Source organism: Cygnus atratus, chromosome 16 (assembly GCF_013377495.2).
Source record: "Cygnus atratus isolate AKBS03 ecotype Queensland, Australia chromosome 16, CAtr_DNAZoo_HiC_assembly, whole genome shotgun sequence".
Taxonomy (NCBI): Eukaryota; Metazoa; Chordata; class Aves; order Anseriformes; family Anatidae; genus Cygnus; species Cygnus atratus.
Genome location: NC_066377.1, coordinates 1728174 through 1753413, shown reverse-complemented (window position 1 = coordinate 1753413; position 25240 = coordinate 1728174). Strand labels below are relative to the sequence as shown.

Here is a 25240-nt window from a genome sequence, read left to right as displayed (position 1 = left end):
GAATATTAGAGAAAAATTTAAAAGCCAATTATTATTATTTTTAACATTTACGCTGTTGCCTGCTGTCTGTATTTTATCCACTTGCTCAGTGCAAACCAATGAACCAGTTTCACTTTAAGATTCTCATGCATTCAGAAAAGCTGCACTATTTGGTCTTTAGCATTTCAGGAAAAGTCAAACCAAAGCAGAATTGTGCTTACAGTTAAAATCCCACCGCCACCACCAAAGAAACCCATTCACAGTTGGATTTGTGACAAACTACAGCGTGCGATTACATTGACACTGAGGATAACCCTTACGCATAAAGAGGTGTTCATCAATTTAACTGTTCAAAGATTGGAAACTCTCCCTTTTTATTTTTCAAGGTAGATTTATTTAAGCTGAAAACCAGCATTAAAGAGAATTCCAGCTCTGCAGGACTGGCATTTTTTTGGCTCTTGGCTTTGTAAACTTGCTTAGACAACAATGCAGGAATAGGAGGAATAAGAGAATTGGCTTGCTGCACCCAAATGAAATTCATGAACTTTTAAAGGTCTTTGACAGCTTGGCTGTATGAAAAAGTGGTGGCTTTATGAAGCTTTTTTCTTTTTAAATCTCATTTTTAGGCCAGTACTACTGCTTAAAATGCAGAATGTCTCCCTCACACATATTGTGACAACTCAATACATTACACCACAGACATTTAACATAACTCCATACATGCTATAAAAAAAAAAAAGAAAGAAAACATAAAACCGTAGCTAAACTGCTTTAAATACTGCATGCTACAGCACTTCACGTATCATCAAGATACGACACTGAAAGGTGACAAAAGGCTGAAGGGATTACAAAATATTCTCGGCAGGTTGGAAAGCTGCCTTCTTACTCTGGCAGAATTTTTTCCCCCTCCCCATTCTCTACTTCTAATGTTCATGATTCTAGTGTTGAGTTGGCCATGTAATTTTTTATCCATTCTAATTACAGTGTTTCCTTAACTTAATTAAATCCATCAGTGTGGTAGCTGGGGTGAGAGTCAGCTGTGAGCTGGGTCGTCTCTGTGGCTGATGCTGGCTGTACCACAATAGGTGCGTCTGAGGCCTCTGAAAAGCAAAGACAAAAGGTTTAGCACACCAAGCGAAGAAAAAGCAGTGTTCTGTGTTCTGGTAAGCATAAGGTACGTCTCCCTGCAACACTCTGATAACACAATTTTACACTCCTCTAGAGCATGATGAGGATTTATTGTCTTTCAGTCTGCACACACTACCATTAGCCTCGCAATAAATGTTCCATATGTAGGTTTATTTCTCTCTTCATTTAAGAGCAGCTGCTACTCTCCCACCGTTCAGCAATACCGGTTAAAAACACAATCAGAGCACACACAAGACTCTACATTCTTTTAAAAGTGATCAGTTTAATTACAGAAATAGCATTAGAACTTCCTAAATCGTATTGCTATGGTTCGTAGGGTAGCGTCCTGTTTCCTTTACACCTGATGCAGTCAGCAAACTGCCTCTGCGCTCCCCATCCTCTGGAGCAAAGAAACCCCTTCTGGAATCACAAGAGTCTGGCTGGTCTATTGATCCAGCGACATAGAAAAGAAGCTAAATGTTGGTCACTATCCTGGTTTTTGCTAGGATGGAGTTAATTTTCTTCACAGCGGCTGGTATGGTGCTGTGCTTTGCATTTGGGATGAGAATAATGCTGGTAACACAACGGTGTTTTAGCTGTTGCCGAGCAGTGCTTACACCAAGTCAAGGACCTTTCAGCTCCTCACACCGCCCTGGCAGCGGGCAGGCTGGGGGTGCCCGAGGAGCTGGGAAGGGACAGAACCAGGGCAGCTGACCCCAACTGGCCAAAGGGACGTCCCAGCCCACATGGCGTCATGCAGAACAGTAAACCTGGGGGACCTGGCTGGGGGTGGGGGCTGCCGTTGCTCGGGGCACTGGTCAGCAGGTGGTGAGCAATTGCCTCGTGCACTTTGTGCATCACTTGCTTTAGCTGTTCTTTTTGTTGTTGTTATTTTCATTTCTCTCACATTTTTTCCCCCTTTCTTATTAAGCTGTCCTTATCTCAACCCACAAGCTCTTTTACTTTTCATTCTCTCCCCCATCCCACTGGGCGGGGAGCGAGCGGATGGCTCCCTGCTCAGCTGCCCGCTAGGTTAAACCACAGCAGACACCCATTTCTCCGAAGCTCAACCCAAGTTCAGCGAAGACCCACGGGGACTTTTCAGCAGCTCTATTCCTGGTGGTGGTGTTACCCGTGTAACCGTTTAAACTCTGGTGCTTCTTCTCCCCCAGAGACCTGCGCTGATCTCTCTACAAAGCAAGCGCTGCTCCTTAAATAGCCCACTGAGCACGAGGTCAGAGACCGATACTCTCTGAACATCAGTCATCCTAGACTTCTAGAAATCTCACGGCTTTTTTACCTACCCCTTTCATCTGATTGCAACTGTGCCTCCAAGTCCTCTGGAGAGACGTAGTATTCCTGTTCTTCGCCTTCAGGAGGTTTAGGTTTACACTTCCCACAGCAACAATTACAGCAGCAGCACAGACAGCAACAGCAATAGCAGCCTGTGATGAGCCCACAGAACACAAACAAGGCCTGCAGAGGACAGAAGATAAAAGAAACGTTCATAATCTATGCCTACCACGCCGTGACCATTGAGTTTGTGAGACTTTGATATGGAAACTAGAGACAAAAAAATACAGTGATGTAGAGACATAACATCGGCTACGTTTTTATATTTAACCACCATGATGTATTTAAAATACGTCCAAACCTGGTGACAGCTACGAACATTTTATACTGAGCTGAATACTGTCAGTGGTTTACTTGAATAAATTCCTAGAAATTAGGTTTAAGCGGTCTATGTTTCCTGCTACATCTGCAAGATGACACTGAAGCATATCTGTAGTGAAATCCAGAGGCACAATAGTTTAGGACAGACTGTAGTTTGCATAATATCCCTGGAATAGATTTACACTAGCTAGCCGACGTACAGATTGTCATGTACCTACAGCAGGGAGTTGCCCAAGGCCGTAGGCACGGCTGCAAAGCTCATCACGCTGAAGTTAGGAGATTAGATCCTACCACTACCTGAGCAAGCCAACACAAAGCCAGCTGAGTCTGTCTGGGTGCCCATCACAGTGAGTCGCAATGAGCAAAATGAAAGTTTTCAGAGAGGTCACTGCCTAACTGTTTGAAAAAATAATTGTACAAGGTAGCAAACCACCGTGATTTGGTGACTTCGCTTCCTGCAAGGGAACCGAGATGGAGACAATGCTGGCAACAGGGTAGAAAAACAAAGCATATTATGCTTAAAAATAACGAGTCCAATAAAATAACTCCTTGGTGCTGACAGAAGACAGCTATACAATAATTATTTCACCTTTAAAAAAAGCCTTTAAAAGTATTGTGACGAAACATGAGCTTGCTGTGCAATTTGGTATACTGTGAAACTCTTTTCTACCGCACAAGAAGCAAAGATGGGCAAGCGAACAAATGATCTGGAGTCTGTGAAATCACCGTTAAGAGAAGGTTAAATTACAAGGTGTCAGAGATTCAACAAGTTCCAGAAGTAAAAGCAAGCACCATTTTCAAATGGAGTTCTTCAAAGATTTTAAGTGTCAATCCAGAATAACTTCTCTTTGCACTTTTATTTACCTTTGCCCACCAGCTGGATAGGACGAAATACGTGTTCACATTTTCTTCACCAAACTGCTCTGCTACATACAGACCCAGAGAACCATACTTATCATAAATGTTTCGCTTTGTCGCATCGGTCAATATTGCATGAGCATTATTGATCTCTTTAAACTTTTCTGCTGCCTCTGGATTATCAGGGTTTTTATCAGGATGATATTTCAATGCAAGTTTCCTGCAGAAAGCAAAAAGAGTATAGATTAAAAAAATGGGATTTGTGTTCCTCATCCCCCCCACCCCATTCCGTAGCCTGCCACTCAAGAGAGATTTTCAAGTTCCCGTTGAAAGTATCTAAGCAGCTCCGGTTTCCTTCATTTCTGATTCACTTCCCTGTTGATAACAAAACACTACAGCACTGTCTAGCTTAATTTGCAGGATTGATCTCAGACTGCTGGATTGGATCCTCAGAAATCCAATGGAAAAAAGTCAGGACATTGAAGAAAAGAAGAAAGCACTCCTTTTTACCCCTCAGCCCCAGCAATTTCCACCAGTAGGTTTTGCTCCTGCTGAAGCAAAAACCAAGCTAACAGAAGAGAGACACCACACGTTTATGATATAGTATCAAAGAGTAAATATAAGCAAGCTGCCACAACTGATCTGCAGCGGTGGAACACAAAAATAGAACAGACAATCACTTGTGGTTAATTCACCAGTTCCTGTGCAGGTACAAAATACTTTTCAGTTCAAGTCTTGCTAGAATAGAACTGGCTTTCGAGTTTCGAAATATCAGGAAATGATAACGTACCTCCCCATATCATCGAAGATCTTACAACTAAATGACAGCAGTTTACAGCACCCAGAGGTCACTAAGGATAGCATAAAATATCCGAAAGTTTAAGCACTGATGAATTTGTAGGTTCGGACACGGCCCAAGCAGTGAAAGAAATCAGTACTGGCCAAACACCTCTTCAATGAGCACAGAAAAAGCACTGTTTGGCCGTTTGAGCCATTTGTGCTCCAAAACAGAAAGTGATTTGGAATTCTATGCCAACAGCTCACCACCACCAAAAAGGTACTTGTCCTCTGTACAAAATGACCACAAGAGCCTTGTTATCTAACGAACACATAGAAGCCTGCAGACATTTACCCGTGACAACTTTGAAGCTGGGCAACATTCAGATAAACAAAAGATTTGTGCAAGAACAGGTCTGGATGCACACACACAACATCAGAGTTCGAATAATAGATCAAGTGTGCGCTTGAAGCATTTTTATACTATGATGGTGTTGCATGGGAAGGTAACATCCAGGGCTGCCAGTAATGCCATAGGCTCGGCGAGGACTGAAACAATCACAGTTTTTATAATTAGAGCGAAGTTATGGAAACTTGAAGAGGACTTAGCTACTATCAGGTTGCAATAGATAAATATTTTTCATTTCCCATGTGTACACAGATTCCATAGCCCACAGGCCAGCAAAGGACATTCCAGATCAAATGGAACGAAAACAAGAGGTGGCCAATAAAAGAGCAGAGGCAACAAGGTAAGGTGAAATTTCAGATACGTATGAAGCAGCTACGTTTCCCCCTCGGATCTAGTCGAGTCCTTCCTCCAAAGGAAAAAAAGTTTGCAGTTTTTACCTCCATGAGTAAAGTCGTTTCTGGTCACTGAGGCTAGAGGATTACTGCCTCAAACTTCCAGTTAGGTTTTAGAAAGCCATAGCTAATCATTGATAGTCTGTCTGCCCAATTTATTCATGGATTTCACTCTAAGTGCTATCAGTATTAAAAAGTGACTTTGAAAGGGAAAAAGGGTTTGGTAAATGTTGAAGACTAAACGAAAACTTATGAAGCGTATTCTCAAGTAAGGATTTCTACTGACCCCTAGTGTAATGTTAAACACACTGCCACTTGGCAAATTAACAAGACCGTATGTCGTTCATGCTTCAGGTAAAAAAGCAATTGCACAAAGCAGGTCTGGGGGGAATGTGGGAAGATAAAGTCCTGTAACCATCCTAAGTTTTCACTTGGTTAATGCGAAGCCATTTCACATGTCCAACTTTAAGAAAAAAAAGTTTAAAAATTCTCTTTTAAAAATAACTCCACATAAAGTAAGAAATTCTGAATGTAATTTTAGAAAGAAGTAATTGTCAGCCTCCATCCTTATTTACATCTTCAGTCTGTACCTCACTGTGTCAGAACTAGAAATGATGGATGAAGGTGCAGGATTGCCCAGCTGTGTTCTCTAAGCCAGACACAAAGCTACGTAACGTAAATGAGGAGTTAAACTCTGATCCCACCCTTAAAACTTGGTTCAACTTTTAGATAAAGAACGTTCACAATGATACTGCAATTTGAGTGTTTAACTTGCTATAAATAAAATTTAAGGTTCTAACAACACCGGCACACGCAGTCTAGGCATGGTTTCCACGCAATTTTTAAAAGAAACCACGTGTTTTCACCTGGTGTCCTCGCAGATTTTTCTCGCAAAAGGTTTTAAATAAACCAACTTGAGCCTATACATAAATACCACATCTGTTGAACAGTTAATTAAAGCTCTTTGTGTTATCGGGCAACAGGTATAAGACTCAAAACTTTACCTGTATGACTTTTTAATATCATCAGAAGTAGCATTCTTGTCCAGTCCTAGCACATGGTATAACGATTCTCCAGAGGTAGACAGCGAACGTTGCCTCTGGTCTGCCATCTTAACCAACCTGAACAGAGGAGTGGTCCCTGGGGAAAAAAAAAGGATTAAGAAATGCTTAAACTAAACAGAACAAAGACCTTATTAGACAAATCAGCCTTGAAAAGAGAGGCTTCAGGGTATGAGAACTGTATGTGAAAATTCACCTTCTAGGTTTTAACTGGCATTGAAGAGAAAAAGCTCTTAATATACGTGGAAGTTTAAAAGTTCCAAAGAACCCAACAGTGAATTATCAGTGAAAACTGCTACATCTCCAGCGCAGCACCAGGTACTGCAGGATCACCGGTGTATATACTCAATTCCACTCTTTAAAAAAATAAAATAAAAATCAACAGCTGAAGCGTAGCTACAGGTATGTACTACATACACATCCCTAATGCTAGTTCATCTTCTTTCTTAGTCTTAATATTACTTACTCATGACAACGCCTAGAAAAATAACTGGACAACAGCTAGGCTGCTGTTACGCTGAGGCTGCCTTTTTGCACCACAGGTGCACGGGGTAAGCACAAAGCTCCACGTCCATCTCCCCTGTAATAACCAAATCAACCATTTAACTGGTATGCTACATCAGTCACGCTACTGGAAAGCGACAGCCTCCTACTCTAAACTCAGACGTGCAGATCCTGGAGGTCTCCCCGGTGACACGCCGCGGACAGATCTGGATACGCCCTCTAACATCCTTAGGAGATTAGCATCTGCCACTCTTTAGCTGCAGAACTGCAGCAAGGATGAGCATCGAAGAGAAGACTATTGGCTATTTTTGGATTATGTCATTACAGCTAGCCCACACCAGATTATGTAGACTTTGAAAAAGATATTTAAAGCACCAGACTTCTCAATTTTAACCCTTTGTCTTATATAACAAAGTTAATAACTTCAGCTTTTAAAATGCTACCTGAAAGAAACATGCTAAGACCTTTCACTACTTGGGCCTTGATAGGATCTCGTGGTGCTGATACACTTCACAAAACACACCAGGTCTGTTTCCAGTGCACAGGTATTGTGGTCCTGGCACACAGGTGACTAAGTGGAATGGATACGGATACAGACATGAGACCTTCCCTGTCCGTCTCAGAGCCTACCTGATAACTGCTCTTCTGCGTTTGGCCTCCCCAGCTTTAACTTAGTTTAACACTGGTAACTGCGTTTGGTTTCTGTAACTGGAGCGCACCTGCTGAACTGGTAAACTCTCATCTAATTTCCTTCAAGAAATCATTGGCAGCTCTGGTGAGTTTAATTAAATGCTACCTAATAAGGAAACGATAAATTAATAATGATGATGATGATGATAACGGTAGTAATAATAGCAGCAGCTCTAAATTCGTAGGCCAAGAATCCAAAATACACTCCAAGTCAGGAAGGAAGACATGTATGTAGGAAGAAAAAAATCTTTTTTTTTTTTCCTTTTAAAAAGATAGTGATAAGCTACTGAACCGTTTCCACAGGAGAGTATCAAGGAGAGGAAAAACATCAAGGAGAGGAAAACCATCAAGAACCACCCCGTCCAAGAGCACAGGAGACAAAACCCTCTCCAGGACGGGCTTTCCACGCCTGCCACCACCAGCCTGCCCCCCCAGCAGTCCCGCTGCTGAGGTCAAAGACTGGTGATCCTGACGTGGAGCCGGTAATCTAGCTAATCGCACAGGCTGCTCCGATGGCTGCGCAGGCTCCTGCGCTCCATTCTCATCAACTGAGACCACCACCTCTTCCTCATGGCCTTCCTGGGAAATTCTCTTGCACTTTCTATCACGCCCACTGGCTGTGAGCAGCATCAAGCCCAGGGACGCTTCTCTGTACTCCACTACCTGTGTTTAGCAGTCTGTAGCTCCGCTTAGGCAAAACGAGCTTCCTTCCAAATCAATCCAACACGCCCGTGGCGCACGGATGCTTTAGATCACAGGTACACACCATGTTCTGCTTAATGAAATCTCTACTGTTAAACGAGGGCCAATTGGTTTAGTAGAAACAAATTCGATTTGATCCAGGCTGCGTCTATCAGTCTGTAGGCTGATGTCAAGAATAAAGACAGACATAGGAAGAAAATTTCATACCGCTACAATTTTTAATCATTTTCATCTGAAAAGCTCAGGGTAGCGGGGTGCTTGCATTTACTTTTTAATACCAGTACAAAGAGGACACGTAGGTACCGGCAGAAGAATGGAGGCCAAGGTGGTAACAGGAATTCACCTGGGAAACTTGTTATTTAAAGGATCAGAACAGCCTTATGACTATGAATGTAACCTTTGGCTTTTCAAATATGGAACAGAATTACAAATGCAATAAAGGTGCGAGTTATTTAAGTTTACAGGACTTCATAAAGCAGGGTATTACCTACCCTACTGTTTTTACAAGTGGCTCTAACTCACAGCACTGAAAGCTGCTCTGTTTTTAAGAAGTGTTGTACCCAGCAGTAACAAGCCATCTGCTGCGTATCCTAAGCAAGCAGGATTCCCTGAAGAGGTTTCGCTCAGAAGGTCCTGAAGAAAGGTAATCCCCTGGATTAAACAGCACAGTTTTTAACCATCTGTGTACCAGAACGTCCTGCATTAGTCAGCTTTAATAGAACATGCAACTGTTTTCAGCGTGGCCAGATCAGTGTAATTGGTACCAGCTTAACAAAAACAATTAGATTAAACCTGGACAGTTACATGAAAACTGGTCTTAACATCTCATATACATCAACGGTAAATTGGGCCTTGGACTAATTTTCTTTTTAACTTCCCAAAAGAATCCTATCAAGCTTCATGAAACTGTTGATATGTTCCTTTCTGCCAGGTTTGCCGCTTCTTAGACCCTTTTATAACCTGAATTTAACCCATCAAAATGGCAGACTACAATTACAACAAAGAAAAAAGGCTAGTTCCCTGCCACTTTTTAGGGACATCCCAGCGAGGATCAGCACCAAGAAGGATGACAGCAGATCGGGTGGTCGGAAGCAAGGAGGGCTGAAACTTCTCCCTTCTAAACCTTCCCAGCCTCCAAGCCTGGCCCAGCCACGCCTGACCCTTCAGCCCGAGGCCTCCTGAGCTAACAGCTAGCTGCTGGCAGCAGGGGCCCTGCCTCCTCCTCTCCCAGCGCCAGCCGTGAATTTCCACCACTCCTCCAGCCCCGGCTCTGGCAGCCAGCTGACCCGGCAGCAAGAAGGTGCAGAGACCTGAACTGGAAGGGGGCAGCGAGCGGGGCATCACCTTTTCCAAGAAACCGCGCTTATTTGTGTGGTAGGAAGGAGGGTGGAGGTTACCTCGGCTATTCACGCAGTCAGCAGACGCTTTTAACAGCACCGAATCACAGAAGTCACATCTCTGCTGGAAAGAACCACAACCTGGAGCAGCACAGCGCTGGAGGGCTAATTCATCAGACAGTGCCGGCATTATTTCAGTGCCGCCAGCATCCACGAGCTGCCCAACAACAGCAGCTTTCCACTTCACTCCAGGGCTGGGGCATTAAATATTTAGTCATTAACAAACCTTTGGAAGCTATAGCACCAAGTTGCCTAAAATATCACTTTCCACATTTCAAATTATTATTTTTTTTCCATGTAAGCCACAAAGGCACAGCTGCTCACTCAGAACTCCTCACTGGGGGGAAGGCTCAGGGAAAGGCTGCTTGCTAAAGGAGCTGTGGATGTTCAGCACCACCACCAAGTCTGGGAGGGGCAGAGGAAACCAAATAACTTTTAAAATCCTACCACAGAAGAACACTAGGTAAAGGATGACAAAATGAAACGCGAAGCCATGCTGGAAGTGCGGGGCAGGAACCAAAGAGACAGGCTGCCATCCCGCACAGCTGCAAGAAACCACAAAACCCAGCACTCACCTGGAATCTCGTTCGACTATTCTGAGGTAAGCGGTAACTGCTCGCAGGCACCTCTAGAACTGAATCTCCTAAAGACAAAACAAAAGCAATAAGTTTTTCACTGACTTACGCTGAGGACTTGTCATCCCATTATTTTGTTGGAACAATCCTTTGCAATGTGCTAAAGATGAGAAGGAAGGGCAATAGAAAAAGTTAACCGTTATCTAATTATGCAGAATTTTCACTTGAAGTAGATAAATATTGAAGCCTTCGGGAACACGGAGGCATACTGCAGCCAGGACAGTTAACATGCATACACCTTCCTACCGCGTGGTCAGCTGGCATCAGGGAACGTATTTTGAAGGCTGCATCTCAGTATTTCCACCAGGCTTTCACTCACACGCTGCCTTGCTGTTAACATCCAAAATAAAACAAGAGGATTTTTATTGCCCAAATATCCTACGCTACAGTAAATCTCCACAATGTAAAATATTATCTTCAGAAATGCTTAGCTGTCAAATGAAGTTAGAAATACTTGAATCTATACTTAAAGGGCTCTGGGCTTCTATCTGTAACTTCAGCCTCTTCTCCCAAGCCTCCTACACGAAGAGGAACACGCAACCAAAATAAGATACCGGGCACTCAGATAGCTCTGGGCACACCCAAACCATAACAACACTTATCAGTAAGACTTCAGGCTTTTTCTTCTTAGGCAATTGTGAAAGATCTGGACTTACAACAAGGGAAGCGTGTTTTTTTAAGTCCTGAGAAGCTGTAATGTTGTTAGAGAGAGACTGCTAAAGAAGCTTAGCTACCAGGAGGGCTGCACGAGCAGCAGGCACGCAGCCTCTCCTGCCTCCCTCGCCAGGGAGCAGCCGGCTGCAGGTCCAGGCGAGGCTAACCACAGTGCCGCAACTCCTGCACAGCACGGAGGGCTTAGCAGTGTTCACATCTCAGGTGCCTTCCTGACAAACATAGGTATTTCTTTTCATTTTCAATGGAAATAACAGCACTGTCTTTACTGCACCTTTCTTCACCGTTAGTAGCAGCACTGCCACTCCGATGGCCGAGACGTGCGAGGAGACGGAGCGGCTGCGCTGCACTCTGCCGATTTCAATGTCATTTTACACAACGTCCAGACTGCTCCATGGGTTTCAGTTGCACAGCAGCATCAGCTCATTTTGCCAGGGCAAATTTCCACCAAGAAAACCTCACTTTTAACCTAACGGATGGCTCTTATGCCCTTAATAATACGCTTTAACTTCTGGTTAGCCCTGAAGTGGCCGGGCAGTTGGACTTGATGGTCTTTGAAGGCCCCTTCCAACAGAGCTATTCCATGCTAATTCCCATTCCCGTGCTCTGAAGCAGATTGCACAAAGGAGAAACAAGCCTCACTTCAGCGTACAAGGAGGAAGAGAACCTGAGGTGATGCAGCAACAGAAAATACTCCTTTCGGCGGTCAAGACAAAGTTACACCAACTGCTGCGGACCATGAAAACAAGAGAACACGAACAAGAGGGACCTTCAAAAAGCTACATGGTACTGCGGGAAACCTTAGGGAAAAGCCATCGCTGCAATAAATTGGAATTTATTTCTGATTAAGCAGGTACAGAACAAACCTACTCCACGCCAGGAGTCACAAAGTCACTTCTGATTAGATCAGAGCGCAGTCAACTTCATCTCCTCCTTCCTGCTGCCGCCAGCGGGGCACCAGCCGCAGGGCGCCCCGGGCTCTCCTGCACCGCAGCCGGCAGCTCCCCGGCTCCGTGTCACACCCTGCCTGGAGTTACCCCCGGGTATCTCACTGCACGGTATTCAGAACAGAACCAAAGGGAGAGAAAACGAAAGGAAAGAAAAAGGAAGTGTTTAAAAAAAAAAGATTAATGGATGTCACCTGGTTCCACACAACTCGGCAGTATTACAACTACGGCACGAAGTTTTGTAGCACACCTGAAGAAACACGCTCGGTGCTCTTTCAACTATTTTGCTCATACCAACACCAGGTCTTCTAGCTTCATTTGTTCTGCAAATTTGCATCCAATTTATCTAAAATGTACTACATTTTCCACATACACTGGCTGTAGGTACTGTTCAGCACCTTTTCTTCCTCCAACCGATATAAGCCAACTTTTCCTTACAGAAATCAGACGTTCCCAGACCTACCCTTTTTGATAAACCAAATTTTTTTCCTCCTGTCTGCCCTAACCTCTTCTGACGTGTGCCGGAGAACCATCATTATTCAACAACCGCACTAACGGAGCTGTCATCGTCCTGCTCCAGAGGTCGTCAGCAGAAAGCGAAGCATCTTCAGGATGCCTTGCTTCAAAAGCTACGTCACATACATGAGCTATGCCACACCTACCAAATATTTAAAGAATTACTGCTGCAATTAAGGCAAAAAATACAATTAGTAAACAGAATAGAAACTCCCAGGTTTTTTTTATTCTCACATCCTTATTTGCTCACATCACTTCCAAGATGAACCAGTATTAGAAAAATGATGTGAAAGGCTGAAGGTAAACCACACCGGCGAGTAACTGCGCTCTGACAAGTTCTGTTACCTGTTATACTCTTCGTAAACGTTCTCCTAGCTGCCTTGAAATACTTGAGTTTTAGCTAAGACATCTACACATGAAAACCTTGTTCCAAGAGGCTTTTAAACTACAGAAACTGAGGACGCGTCCTTACAAATCCTATATCCCAGAAGAATCGTTTCTCCTTCATCGTACCACAGAAACAAAACCCTACGTCGAAGCGTTGCACCGTAACTCACGCATGCCTTCTACTAAAGTTTGAATCAAAAGTTGGTAAAGTGTAATTGCAGAAAGCTGTAAACAGACCTTTCTGACTTTAATCCTGAAGAGCATGTTGACTCCAGACAGTTTTAACACATAAATACCCGTGTAAGGCTGACCTAAGAGCCACGGAATTAATTCCAAACGCACACATCTTTCTCCCACAAAGAAGGCCAAATTCATTTCCCTTTGGAACAGAGGATGGGCGTCCAGCAGGGAAAGTTTTAATAAAGTCTCCGCTGGATTCTCTGAAGTACGCGTTAAAAAACAGTTATAAAATAAATGAAGTCCCAGGCAACCCAACTTCCCTGTTAATTCAGGTCTAGCCTGAGATAAGGCCCATCATTAAGGTCTGAGGTTGCACTGAAACTTGGAGCAAACTTAACTACAGCACCGCGAGTGTTGTTGCTCTAACAAGCTTAGCAGATTAAAATGTAGCCAAGTCTGATTGACCAACCTGTTATAAAAACTTGCGACCTTGGACCTTATACTAGAGTAAGATTCAAACCTACTAAAGAATGGTTTCTATATCATGAAAAAAATTAACTATTAGATTTACATTTTCTATCCCCTCAACTAGAAAAATTATTCTTTAAAAGCCTGTTGTAGGATAGATTCCCTACTTCGGATTCCATTTCTCCTACTTAATCCTTTAGCAAAATTAAATTATGGCTTATGGCATTACAGTAGTTTATATGGCAGAGTGCAAATGTCACAAATTATATATGGCTATGGAAATAACTGCATTTGCTTACTCAGCTATTTAAAAATTTAAGAAAAAACAGCAGTTCTGTTGGTTGCCTCATTATTACTCTTAAACGTTTCTCCATGAACATCTACGCGGCGTTTGGATCGCTGACCACTCATAGCATGAAAGTGCACTAAAACCAATCAGAGAAAGCATTCGGTGCTGCGGGTGAGTGATGCTAATGCCACTTATTTCTTCTAAAGAATGAGATCGTGCACTTTTTTAAAAGCGTCTATTCAGAGGTGCAGCTCCTTCCATGCTAGGCGAGTTGAACAAACTGTATTATTAAAAAGTCCTATTGCTACTAACTACACCAACGTAGCCAAAGCATTACACTTCAAATACAGAAGCGTTAGAAGAAACACATGGATTTACTCGCATAAAAATACAGCTGACACTGCTAAGCCACACTTGTGGGTAAGACGACTGAAGGTGGTGTATTAAAGGTCCAAACCCAGGCACCCATGGGGCAGAAGGCCCATCAAACCGGATCACGCTGTCAAAAACAGGAGCACCAAACCTTCACGGACTGCTCCAAGCACCTTGCTGCTTTGGGGGGTCGGGCCGAGCTCTGTGTAGGTGCAGACAAGCCGTGCAGGAAAGCCAGGCAGCTCCAGGTGGGCCACGGAGGCCCGGCCGCCCAGCAGCACCTTCTTGCAGCACAGGCGGTTTTTGGCGAGCCAAAAAGAAGGAACAAAGAAAGGTTACGCAGTACATCTCAGAAAAGCCACGTAAGCAGTCTGAGACACAAAAAAAAAAAAGACGCCGTGACATTCCCAAACACGAACCCATCTTTCAAATTACAAACTGTCCACCACAGGGAAAGAGATTTATTAGAAATTAATTTGGAAGGGCAGGGCGAAATTGCCCCGTGCTCATCTACAGCAGCAAGAGAGGGAGAAAAAAAATCCATCTATCTTCTTTTGCTACCAGCCATGGAGGCAGACAAAAGGTACGTTCTTCCCCCCACACCAGAAGAGGAATACAGGAGTGTGGTTTTACACAGTGCAAATGGTAGACCTGAATTATTTCACAACCAATCGATTATTGCAATTGTCTGGCATTAAATAAACTCTTGGCCATTTCAATCATGAAGTTTTTGTTAATGACTTAAGAGTTTAACGCATAAAAAAGCAAAAACGACCAGGCTGTACCAACAACAGAAGGTAATTTGCACGCGTTCAACCTGATCTAAAATGATCGAGTGGAACGTTTTATTTTGAAAACCTTTACCTCTCTTTTCAGGTCATTAATCTCTGCCATTCAGCTGTCTGTTAATTATCTCTTCCCCAGGCCAGCACACAGATCTCCCTCTTCAAAAGTCAGGAACAAAAACGCAAAAGAAGCAGAACACCAGCAGAATTTCGAAAGCCAAGCTCCCAGACGCAGCCACCCACCACGCCACGCAGGTCAGGAAAAAAAAAGGACTGAAGTGCCTTTGTCCGACACCAGGAACCAACGTAACCGTCTCTGTTAAGCCACGTCCTCTCTTCCTATTTCACAGGGTAAGTAGGTATTAAAAATCTACAAAATTTCACCTTTTTTTTTTTTTTTCCCTTAACCGATCAAGACAGAAAAGCAGCAGCTTCTCTTCTCTGACATACTTTTACCTCAGGTATCCGATCAGGTCTCCCCAGCCTAAGACAGCACGCGAGGATTCGAGCAGCACTTGTATCCTTCAGCTGCGAAGACTTTCATTCCAAAGACCTGGCCTTTTGCACAGTTTAAAAATTAGGCATCTCTAAAAATCCCTTCTCCTCCTACTCACTCAACTGCATTTCCCCGGTTTTTGTGGAGCGGGGAGGAGACTTCACTGTTTCATCATTTCACTTCCTCACAGAAACTGCCAGAGAAAAGAAGATTTTCGTTTCCTCCCGTACGAAACAGAAAACCCAAGCTTCTAGCAGGCATTCAAAGGCTTCTTTATCAGACCAGAAAGAAACAAAGGCAAAAAAAAGCACAACGGATTTGTTTTCTTTTCAGACAAGATTAGATACTAAGAAGGTACGTTTGAAAACAACAACAAACCACCAGGATGTTTTTCCCTTCCTGTTTTCCAGGTTGCATCCACACAAGAAGTGAAGCCCCCAAAGGAGTCACCAGGAAGAAGCGGGCCCTAAGCAGGTGGGAGAAACCCCTCCAAACCCTGGTGCTGGGCTGCTGTGAGGGGGAGCGGGCACGAGCAGAGCACCTCCAGGCCCAGGTAAGGATCTGTGAGGACTGAGACCACCTACGGGCGGCTTTTGTGCGGCCAGTGTCACCTCAGCTCTGGACGACGCTGCCGCAGCGAGCGCAGGACCCCAAGGCACACCCCTCACCTCCGCAAGCAGGAGGCAGCTTGAAAAGCCCCACGAGCACAGAGCAGCAGAACAGAAACAAACAGTAACCAGGTGAAAGTCCTAACTATGGATTTACTAAGCCAGCTGATACAACCAAAAAAAGGTGGAGATGCGAAACATTCTTCGGCCGCCTTCATGCTACCGATTCCGTCTCCCTGGGCAGCGCCAAACGCTGCCGAAATCACCTCCACGGGCACGAGGAGCTTCGTAGCTGCCCGTTCAGCTACCCAGCACGCTGGTATCCTGAGCGGAAAAGGAGTTATATTTTCACAACACGATCTGAACCGACCTGCACAGTTTATACAACCCGGACCGTGGTTTTCTACAGTTTCCTAAAAGTACCTTGGGGCTGACGACACACATTTGGTGCCTAGCAATTAAAAACGGCTTTCACAGCACCGAATAAAGTCTCTGTGAATGATTTGCTAACGTAACTCTCTTCTTATCACACCCCGACACGTGAACCAGCATACAATCCCCGTGGTCGAGTCAGTCGGGACTGCGATGTGCTCCGGACCCAAGACCTCGCTCGTTGTCTCTGCCGGGCTCATTTGGCTGGAAACGTCCAAAATAAAGCCCAGGGGCTGGTAAAGCGTGGTTTCCATTTGAGCTGCCATTTTCTCACAGGGGATAAACTCCTCGGTATTTTCTAACTACACGGCGTGGTCTCACCAACCCAAGGTTTATGTTACCCTGCCCTCCCTCCTGCCCAGAGCGTACCGATAGTTATTCCCACTCTTCTCTCCCCCTGCCCACATTTCGCCTGCAAGCCGTGCGGTGAGGTTTGTCTTCAGTTCCACCGCTCACTCTGGCACCGCTATTTCCTGGCTATTTACAAAAGCAGCAAGCCCGTAATTCAGAAACCGTACGGTAACGGACTGGAGCTGATTTTCCCACTCCTCACCGGTGATTAACAACAAGACACAGCGGGAATTTGAGACCGCGGACTTGGTTTGCAAACCTGGCACTTAGGGCAAAAAGCGCCTTTCAGACCGACTGTAACTGAGTTATTTCAACGCGTATGTTTTTTATAAGGTAAGTTTTCTGACTGCAATCACACTTCAGAGGAATCAGGACAAAACCACCGCTATTCTACCACCTCGTAATTTAATCGCTGCCATTCCTAGTACACGTGGCTTTTAGTTTTGGTGTAAAGCGTAGCGTTATCACATTTAGTCTTCTTTTTTCCACCCAAACAGCTGAGAACGAAGCCAGAAAACCCTACAGTTTTTGTGACTGTCGTTTTGATTCCTCCCTCCGATCCTAACTAACACCAGAGTAAAATATCTCCTTGCTCTGCCCGTACCCGTGGTGTGATGCTGTGAACGCGAAGCTAAAGCACCGGTATCCTCACGATCTGGGAGCACCTCCTCCTGAAGACCCCCAGAGGACCAGAATTTGTTGCAAAATACCACTGTTCCCTTACTCAGGGTTACTTTTAAGCAAGTTTATATATCTGTACATTTAAGCAGCTTCGTAACGGCAAGGAAGGAAGAGTGGAAGCCACTGCTGTCAGATAATTTTTGACACGCAAGAGGCTTTATGCAGAAGATGTCAGCAGAACAAGTCACGGGAAGAAATGTGGTTTTAAGATACGGAGCCCAGTTTCCTGCATCTAAGTTGCACCTGAGAGGACAGCTACGGGAGACGCTGGGATTTCGTCACGCGAGGTATTTCATCCAACACGTCCCGTTTCAGGGCTGGTAACAAAAAATAAAGTCATGCGGATCGTTGTTCCTGTTATCTGAACCGCTCAGGGAAATGATGACGTGTGCTTGGGAAGCTACAACCACGCAGCTCCCAAACAACTTCTGATTAATTCAGCTTGCCTGGTTTTCCTACGCTAATTGTCAGCAGCAAATGTTGTGGCAAAGCAACTTTTGTAAGGGCCATGAGTGTGAATTAAGTGAGCACAGAAATAAGGAACTCGGTAAGGAAAGAAAAAAGACTGAGGGAGAGAGTCATTAACAAAGAGGAATATTTTCACTATCATCCAGGTCAAGTATTTCTGTTCAACATGCATTTATATGGCATATTTATTATATAACATGCATTTATTTTGTAATTTATCTATTTAAAGCTAAGTACGGTATTTCCTGGCACTACCTCCAGGGCCTCCAAGAAGAACCACCAGCCTGTTTGCCAAACCGAACCCCCGTGATAAGGAAAGCAGCTTTCTAAAGAGAAGACGTGGTTCATCGCCTGCTTTTCTTCCCCCGCTCAGCCCCGTAACTGGAGGCACACGCTGCAGTCACACTCGGTGGAGAAACAGCTTCGCCGTGCGACTGATGGAGTTGGGTGGTTATCACGTGGAAAGCACTCCTAAAGCTCACAAAGAACGGGAACTCGAAGCGAACCTGGAACTCGAATCAATTCAGTGTTTTTAATAGTCACTGAATCCGGTTTTTCGACTCAATTTAGAGCAGAAAATATCACCAGATATCGCCGGTTACTGCCCATGAGAAACCGGTCACCTCGGCTGTAACTGAGGCACCAAGCGATGCCGTGCTCCCTTCCCTCCCCAGCAATGAGCAGGACAGGAGAGGCCAAACGGGGCAAGAAGGAAAAGAAACCCCTAAGGAGGAAAAGAAACAGACCGCTGCCCCACCGACGTCCCCGAGCAGCGAGGTCCCCTGCCTGAAACGCAAGCCCGGCGCATGGGTGCTCGCTCCGACCTGGTGCCGTGTCAGGACAGCACCAGCCCCTGCTGGATCCGAACTAGAGCAAAACTGAAAAAAAAGCAGTTTCAATTCCCCGTGCAAGACAGCGGCTGATTTCACAAGGACCCCGCGTGCCCCTCCCAAGCACGTGAACGCGCGCTGATTTTCTTTCACGCGCCTTCTGCCCGCTGCTATCGCAGCCATCACGTGTCGGAGACGCACAGCGCGACCCGATCGAGATCTCCACCACGTCCCGTTCCGCTTCTCATCCCGCTTCTTGCATCTCTTCGCAGCAGCAGCAAGAACACCAACTTCCACGCTGCCCTCGTGACTTCAGAGAAGCGAGATTAAGACATTTCTTAACGTGCTTGTTAAACCCCTTAACTGCCCGCCAAGCAAGAACAGCTGAAACCTGAAATTATAAATATCTCACGCGGTGCAACCTTGCCTTGGTGGAAGGCATTTCCCACACCTGGCACGTTCCGGATGACTGCAGCCATCATCGCAAGCGACCGCCCGCCAAAGCAGCTGGAGTTCGGCCTCCCAAGTCCCCCTTCGCCCGACGTGCAGCTTTAAACCTCCTTATGTTTCTCCAGGAAATGTTCCTAAATCCCCACGCTGTGAAAAGCAGATTCCTAAGGAAATCTCGTTAATGTCTGGCCCAGCCCAGGCCAAGGCCCACACGTACGTTACACACCCCGTGCTGGAATTGTGGCACAAAAACTGCGAAATATTTCCGAGCATAAATAAGATTGCTAAGGTATTGCCATCACAGGAACAGAAAATCCTGGTAAGACATCAAATAAGCAATGACAGACGGGAAGAAAAAGAATATTTTCCTTTGAAATACAGCCAGAATGTAGAGACTTAAAAGGAGAAAAGCAAACAGACCTGTGCAAGTTTCTCCTTTTTGTAACTTCCTACCTGGCTCCTGTAACATCAGTAAACTCTGGGCTCTTCCTACCCTCACGGCGAGGTATTACCATCCTATACGTCCGACACGTTCCCCCTTCCTATCCTGGCCGTATTTCTGGCCACAAACGTGCCAGAACATCACCACTACCAGGTAACGCAGCTGCAGGAAGACACAGGCAAAGCCAAGTGAGGAAGGGGTGACAAAAGCAAAGCAGGATGCTGCACATCAGCGTTCCTGGATCGAGCAGTCAGCCACTGCTTCTTCCTACATCCTTCACAGACGTAGAAATACTCGCTGTGTGCCGCCTGGAACCAACCTCCTCACGCCTAAATCACCCACCGGGCTTGGTGCCGCAGGTAAGGCAAGGCAGGGGCACGCTCTGCTCGGAGGGAGGGGAAGAGCTGAGCCGAGGGCTGCAGCGGGGAAGCACCCGGGTCTGGCCGCGGCTCTTCGGCCAGCTCCCGCCCAGCACCACGGCGCCCAGCTGGGTGCAGAGCCCGACCTTCAGAGCCATCGGGCAGCCACAGCAGCGCCAGCCCGCGAAAGCAGGCTCAGGACAGCTCACCTCGTGTCGCTGCGCGGCGTTTTTAGACCAGCACGATGTATCATGCCACAAAACAATGAGCTGGCGAGCAACGCTTCGGGAAGAGGCGACTAAATGCCACTGGGGCTTTTACTTGCTCCATCATTCACCCAACAGCTTGCAGTCGGAGCGCTGAGTTAAGAAGAAATCTTTCATCAAAAACCTGTATTCTCATCACAACAGATTTGAGCAGGTGATGAAAGGGAAGGAAGGGAACAGCTGCTAATTTAGGCTGACCTGGGCCGAGAAGCCTCGCGCTGCTCGCGTGGGTACCGCCGTGCCGCTGCACCTTCAGGTCACAAGAAAAACCTGCAGCTTGAAGAAAAAAGCACTGAATTTTAATGCTGCCCTTACAGCGTGCTGGCGTTCAAAGTGTTTCGGCATCTCTGAAGAAGGCAGAGAAGGATTTTACACAGGCACGTTTTAGTGCAATGCAGATAAAAGTTCAGTGCAATTAGAAGTGGCCAGGGCACGAGAAATCTGAACGCATCCTAAAGCAGGCCTACTCACCCCAGCCCAGGAAAAACCTGCACAGCATCAGTGCACTAAAACCCCGCTACCTAACATCAGGATTTATTATTTAGCTACTGGATGCAGAGAAGAAAACCGTTACTCTTTTTGGTAGCTATTATCACTTTATTAAAATATTTCAGCAATGTTTTGAAGAATTTACCTTCTGGAATGTAATTCTTTGCTATCAGCTTACACTGTCTGCGATAGGAAACAGAGCGCCTCTCGAGCTCAAATGTGTACTTTCGAATAAAAACAGATGAAGCCCAGTTGTGAAGATAACAGCCCGACTGAACTTCCGAGTTCATCTTAAAATATCCCACTATTCAAAGCCTGCCTTTCAATAACAAACCCAGTTGCTGGTTAGCAGACCAGCGGCACACGGCAGCCGAGGCAGTAACAGAACCCTCACAGAAAACACATGAAAATAACAGCAAGAATTCCCATGCAGCTCCCGAGCGGCTGCGAGCATCAGCAACCTGCTGATAGCCACGCACCAACATCACTCCTCCACTTCCTTTCTACTTCAAGCCTTTTCTTTTGCAAACATCCAGTCACCAAATCTTCCCGAAATCGGAGAGGAGCTTTGTCGGCCAGCGCAGGCAGAGAGTTAAACATGCAAAGCATTTACAGGGACGCTTCTAAACCAATATTGCTTAATTCACCTGATTTAAGTTACTGGAGCACACGGGAAACACTTTTCCTGTGTTAAGGTAAAGAAGTGCTCCGTTCTGCTCCGGTCCTCGGCATTCGGCACGCCCCTCGTACCTCCGCCCAGGCTTTGCCACGACCCCTCCGTGTCCTGCAGCGCAGGCGGTCACACAACTAATTCCCGAGGCTGCCGTGCGGTCCGCTGCGCTGCTCCGCGCTGTCTGCTTCCAGGTTAGGGGTCCCCCGCCAAAGGCGAGGCCACCTGCCGAACAGAACGCGAACCCGGCTTTGAAAACGCCTCTTCCTCGGGTGAGGCCTCCCGGGAACGGGCGGCCCCGCTCCCGAGCTGCCCGATTCCCACCCGCTCGGTGGCAAAGAGCTGCAAAGGGGTGCTGGGCTCAGCAGAGGAGCGCAGCTACAAGCGGCGAGGCCAGCCTCCTGGCTGCCCAAACACACCGAAAACACGTTTTGATCCGGACGTCAACGTTGAAGAGACTTAACTAAGAGAAAACACCAGGAAACCGAGGGAAGCGCAGCATTTATCGCAGGCCGGTTACAGTATTGCTGCATGTTAAGGTATTTAGGTGGGCAGAAGGGGTTTGCAGAACCGCCTGCCACGCTCAAAGCATGCCCACCTTCCCAGAGAGGACACTCAGGGAACTGAATTCATAAATTTAGAAAAAAAAAAAAGGCCGTATCAGCAACTTTTACATCTGACCTAAACCAAGATGTAAGTAACCCAGTGAGGCTCCCACTAACATTCACTACCCAAGTGCCCGAACGCAGCCAGATCACTTCTTGAAGCTCACAAAGAAGAAATACGAGGATGAACAACGCCCTCACTGACAACGACCACCTAACGCCACAGCTTGCAAGCCCAGCCAAGAGGCTCAGACCCGACCTGCACACCACCAGGCCCCCACACCGCCTTCTGCGGCCGCTCCGTCCTTCCGAAACACGCGTGTCCAGCCTCACCGCCGCCACGACGGGCGCCTGCCTTCGGCCCCACAGAAAAGCTTACCCGTGGAGCGGAGAAATCTCCCCCGCTGCTCTGATCAGCTGCAAAGCCAGCATCTGCAGGCTCCAACCACCTCGGGCAGCTTCGCGACTGACGTTACCGACGGCTGTGCCACCTCGACCACGCCGTGCTAGGGAAGGAGGCTCACCATCTCGGTGAGGTTTCTTGGCTTTTAGGGCAGCCTGAAAGGGCGTTTATGCTTGTGGGGAGTAATTACCGTGGATGTAAGGGCTACGTGGAGACAAAACATACTACGAAGACGCTGCTTTTTGCAGCCGTTCCCTGATAAAGGCTGGTTAAATATAGCAGCAGCCGCCCCGTGAAGTTAGGAAATCTCCACCTGGGTTTTACCACTGCTTCGGACCTGCAGGTCATCGATAAAACACAACAGAAATCAGGAGGAAAAAGGACGGACTTGCAGCACCTCCCCTTCATTTAAATGCCACGGACAATCCCCAAGACGAAGTAACGGATGGAGGGAAGAGACATTTATTTACGCTTGCAAACAGCTGTGTGAGTCAAAGCCTCACCTCCACGCTCGGGGTTACCCACACCGCAGGCTGCTCAGCCAACATCACGACACGTTTCTCTGAAGTCCTCAGAGCACCACGAGAAAACCGCAGAAAGCTGCTCAATAAAATTAAACTTCTTTGCATTCTATACTCTATCAAAATCAATTTCTCTTTCACTCCAGCTTCCGTCGCCCCTCTTTTCTCCCTCCCAAAGCAGGGCGTACTTAAATTATTAGAACTAATTCATTAATGCAAATTAATTTGGTGTCTGTTTCTCAGAACCTCTCAGATTAGGACTCCACCATTTTCTACCAGAGGTAAACAAAAAAGTAAACAGCGATGCTAAGCAGCCTGAAACCAACGGATGCCTTAAAACTTTAAAACACCCCTAATGAAATTGTTGTGACCGTAATAATTTCCACTTAAATGTGGCTGACGCTACGTAAGAACCTAAACAGGTAAAATCTTGATATGTTTCAAAAGGAAAATCTCTTGGCTCCGTTCACATCTGGCTACTTGTGAGAGCTTCACTTGCCCAACGAACCGGGTGAACCACCAGCAGGTGAACGTGGCCTGCAAGATTTTGCCTCGGTAGCAGCAAACTCGTACGGTATTTAAACACACAGACAACGTTTTTATTTCCTAAAGATAAACCAGCACGGGAACATTTGACAGACATTAGCTAGGAGAATTATTTTATACTGCTGCATGATTATGTACCCAATGTACGCAGTTTTCTTCAGCTTTACCGCATGAGAACGGCTATTAAGCACAGACGGCTCTACAGCAACGCCTCTCAGCACGCATTACCCCAAAATTAATACCTCCATAAAAACAAACCTAAAAAAACCATAGCACCGGCTAGCTTTCCCTTCTGTGTCACCCAGCGACAGGCAGGCACGGAGGGTTTTCACCTTGCTCTCCAAGGAGGGAAGGGCTCCCCCAGCAATAAAGCCCACGGCACTGTGTCGCCAGGAACACGGCAGCGAGGTATCGATAATCAGAAAGGCAGGAGCGCGGCGTTACCAGCAAACTCCCTGTCTCTGCTTCATCCCGTTACGTTCGACATCACCGGGATTTCCTGCCTGGAATTCTTAACGCGAGAGCCACAGAACGCCGCGCAAATAATTAGAATAATGCTGCCTTCGCGAGTTTCTTATTGTAAAGCTGGATTTACTTTCTGGTAATACGCCGCTCGTTAAGCACGGCATAATCTGAGCAGTTCCGAATCATTTTTAAAAAAATTAAGTAGAACAACGTAAGGAAGGGGAAGCAAAAACCCTCCGAGATCCCTCCAGCGAAAGCCAGTCATGGTGAATCACAGTCCCCACGGCGCACAAACGGCTTTCGTTTAGGATTCACCTTTCCAGGGCCTTTGCTTTGTCTCTTTCTCAATCGTTACAGCCCCGAGCCTGAGGATCCGAGCCCCTAAAACGCTGTGGGGCGGCGGAGGAATGCGCATGTGGGCGGCAGACGAGGAGGAGGAGGAAGAGGAGAAGGAGGAGGAGGAAGAAGGGGTTCCCACCCCCCCCAAGCAGGAGCTTCCCAGGGAAGGCGCCGCAGTGCTTCCCAGCGCTGCAGCACGGAGGGATGGATGCTGGCTCCGAACCCCCCTGGGCTCGCCCCGCGCCCCCAGCCCCAGCCGCATGCCCCCAGCCCCTGGTGCCTCCCCCGAACCCCTCCCGCTGCTCGCCCCCACACCCCCCATGGCCCCTCCGGCCTCCATTTGGGCCTCAGGGCCCTTCAGGGCCCCTCAGGGCTCGGGCTCAGCCCCCGTCCCCTCAGCCCCCTCAGCCCCCCACCTCCTCCCAGCCCCATCAGAGCCCCCTCAGGCCCAACCTCGCCTCAGTCCCCAACCTCCCCTCAGCCTCCATCCCCCTCAGAGCCTCCGCAGTCCCCTCAGAGCCCCCTCAGCCCCCCCAGAGCCCCCCTCAGAACCTCCTCAGCCCCCAACCGTCCCTCAGGCCCTGTCCCCTCAGCCCCCAGCCTCCATCCGCCTCAGAGCCCCCTCAGCGCCCCCTCAGAGCCTCCTCAGAGCCCCCTCAGAGCCTCCTCAGCCCCCGTCCCCTCAGCCCCCAGCCTCCATCCGCCTCAGAGCCTCCCCATCCCCCTCAGAGCCTCCTCAGCCCCGTCCCCCCTCAGGCCCCTCAGCCCCCTCACGTCCCCCCCCACCTTCCCCCCAACAGCGGGGCCGAGGACCGGGCCCTGCGCTACGAACGAGGCCCAGAGGTTGAGGCCGTGCCGGGCTCACCTGCACCCCGCGGCGGGGGTCGGAGCCGGAGCCGGGGCCGGGGCCGGGCAGCCCCGGTCGGGGCGGGGCGAGGCGGGGGCGGCTCCGGGCGGCGGCGGCGCCCCCTGACCGCTCCTGACGGGACCCGGCGAC

General features: G+C 47.2%; 1 protein-coding gene across 5 annotated transcripts; it reads right to left on the bottom strand.

Annotated features, from left to right (window-relative positions):
• Nucleotides 1–350: 350 nt before the first annotated feature.
• On the bottom strand, nt 351–25194 carry DNAJC5 (DnaJ heat shock protein family (Hsp40) member C5). 5 transcript variants are annotated; one of them, XM_050714012.1, is made up of 8 exons: nt 25109–25193; nt 20404–20475; nt 20149–20298; nt 10147–10214; nt 6222–6357; nt 3646–3859; nt 2412–2583; nt 351–1079 (listed from the first exon to the last, which is right to left on the bottom strand). In XM_050714012.1, exons 5-8 carry the CDS (start codon nt 6326–6328, stop codon nt 976–978), a joined length of 597 nt encoding a protein of 198 aa, XP_050569969.1. In that variant the 5' UTR covers nt 6329–6357; nt 10147–10214; nt 20149–20298; nt 20404–20475; nt 25109–25193; the 3' UTR covers nt 351–975. The 5 variants fall into 5 exon arrangements, with proteins under 5 accessions (XP_050569969.1, XP_035404184.1, XP_035404185.1 ...); XM_035548291.2 differs by having other exon boundaries at nt 20404–20481; nt 25109–25183; XM_035548292.2 differs by lacking the exons at nt 20149–20298; nt 20404–20475 and having other exon boundaries at nt 25109–25194.
• Nucleotides 25195–25240: the final 46 nt, after the last annotated feature.

What these genes read in the sequence shown, in the direction of transcription:
- DNAJC5 (XM_035548292.2), bottom strand. Translation starts at nt 6,328, where the DNA reads ATGGCAGACCAGAGGCAACGTTCGCTGTCTACCTCTGGAGAATCGTTA. An exon ending in GATATTAAAAAGTCATACAG is followed by an intron (nt 3,860 to 6,221) that starts GTAAAGTTTTGA and finishes TGCTTTCTGCAG; the next exon opens with GAAACTTGCATTGAAATATC. An exon ending in TATCCAGCTGGTGGGCAAAG is followed by an intron (nt 2,584 to 3,645) that starts GTAAATAAAAGT and finishes TGTCCTCTGCAG; the next exon opens with GCCTTGTTTGTGTTCTGTGG.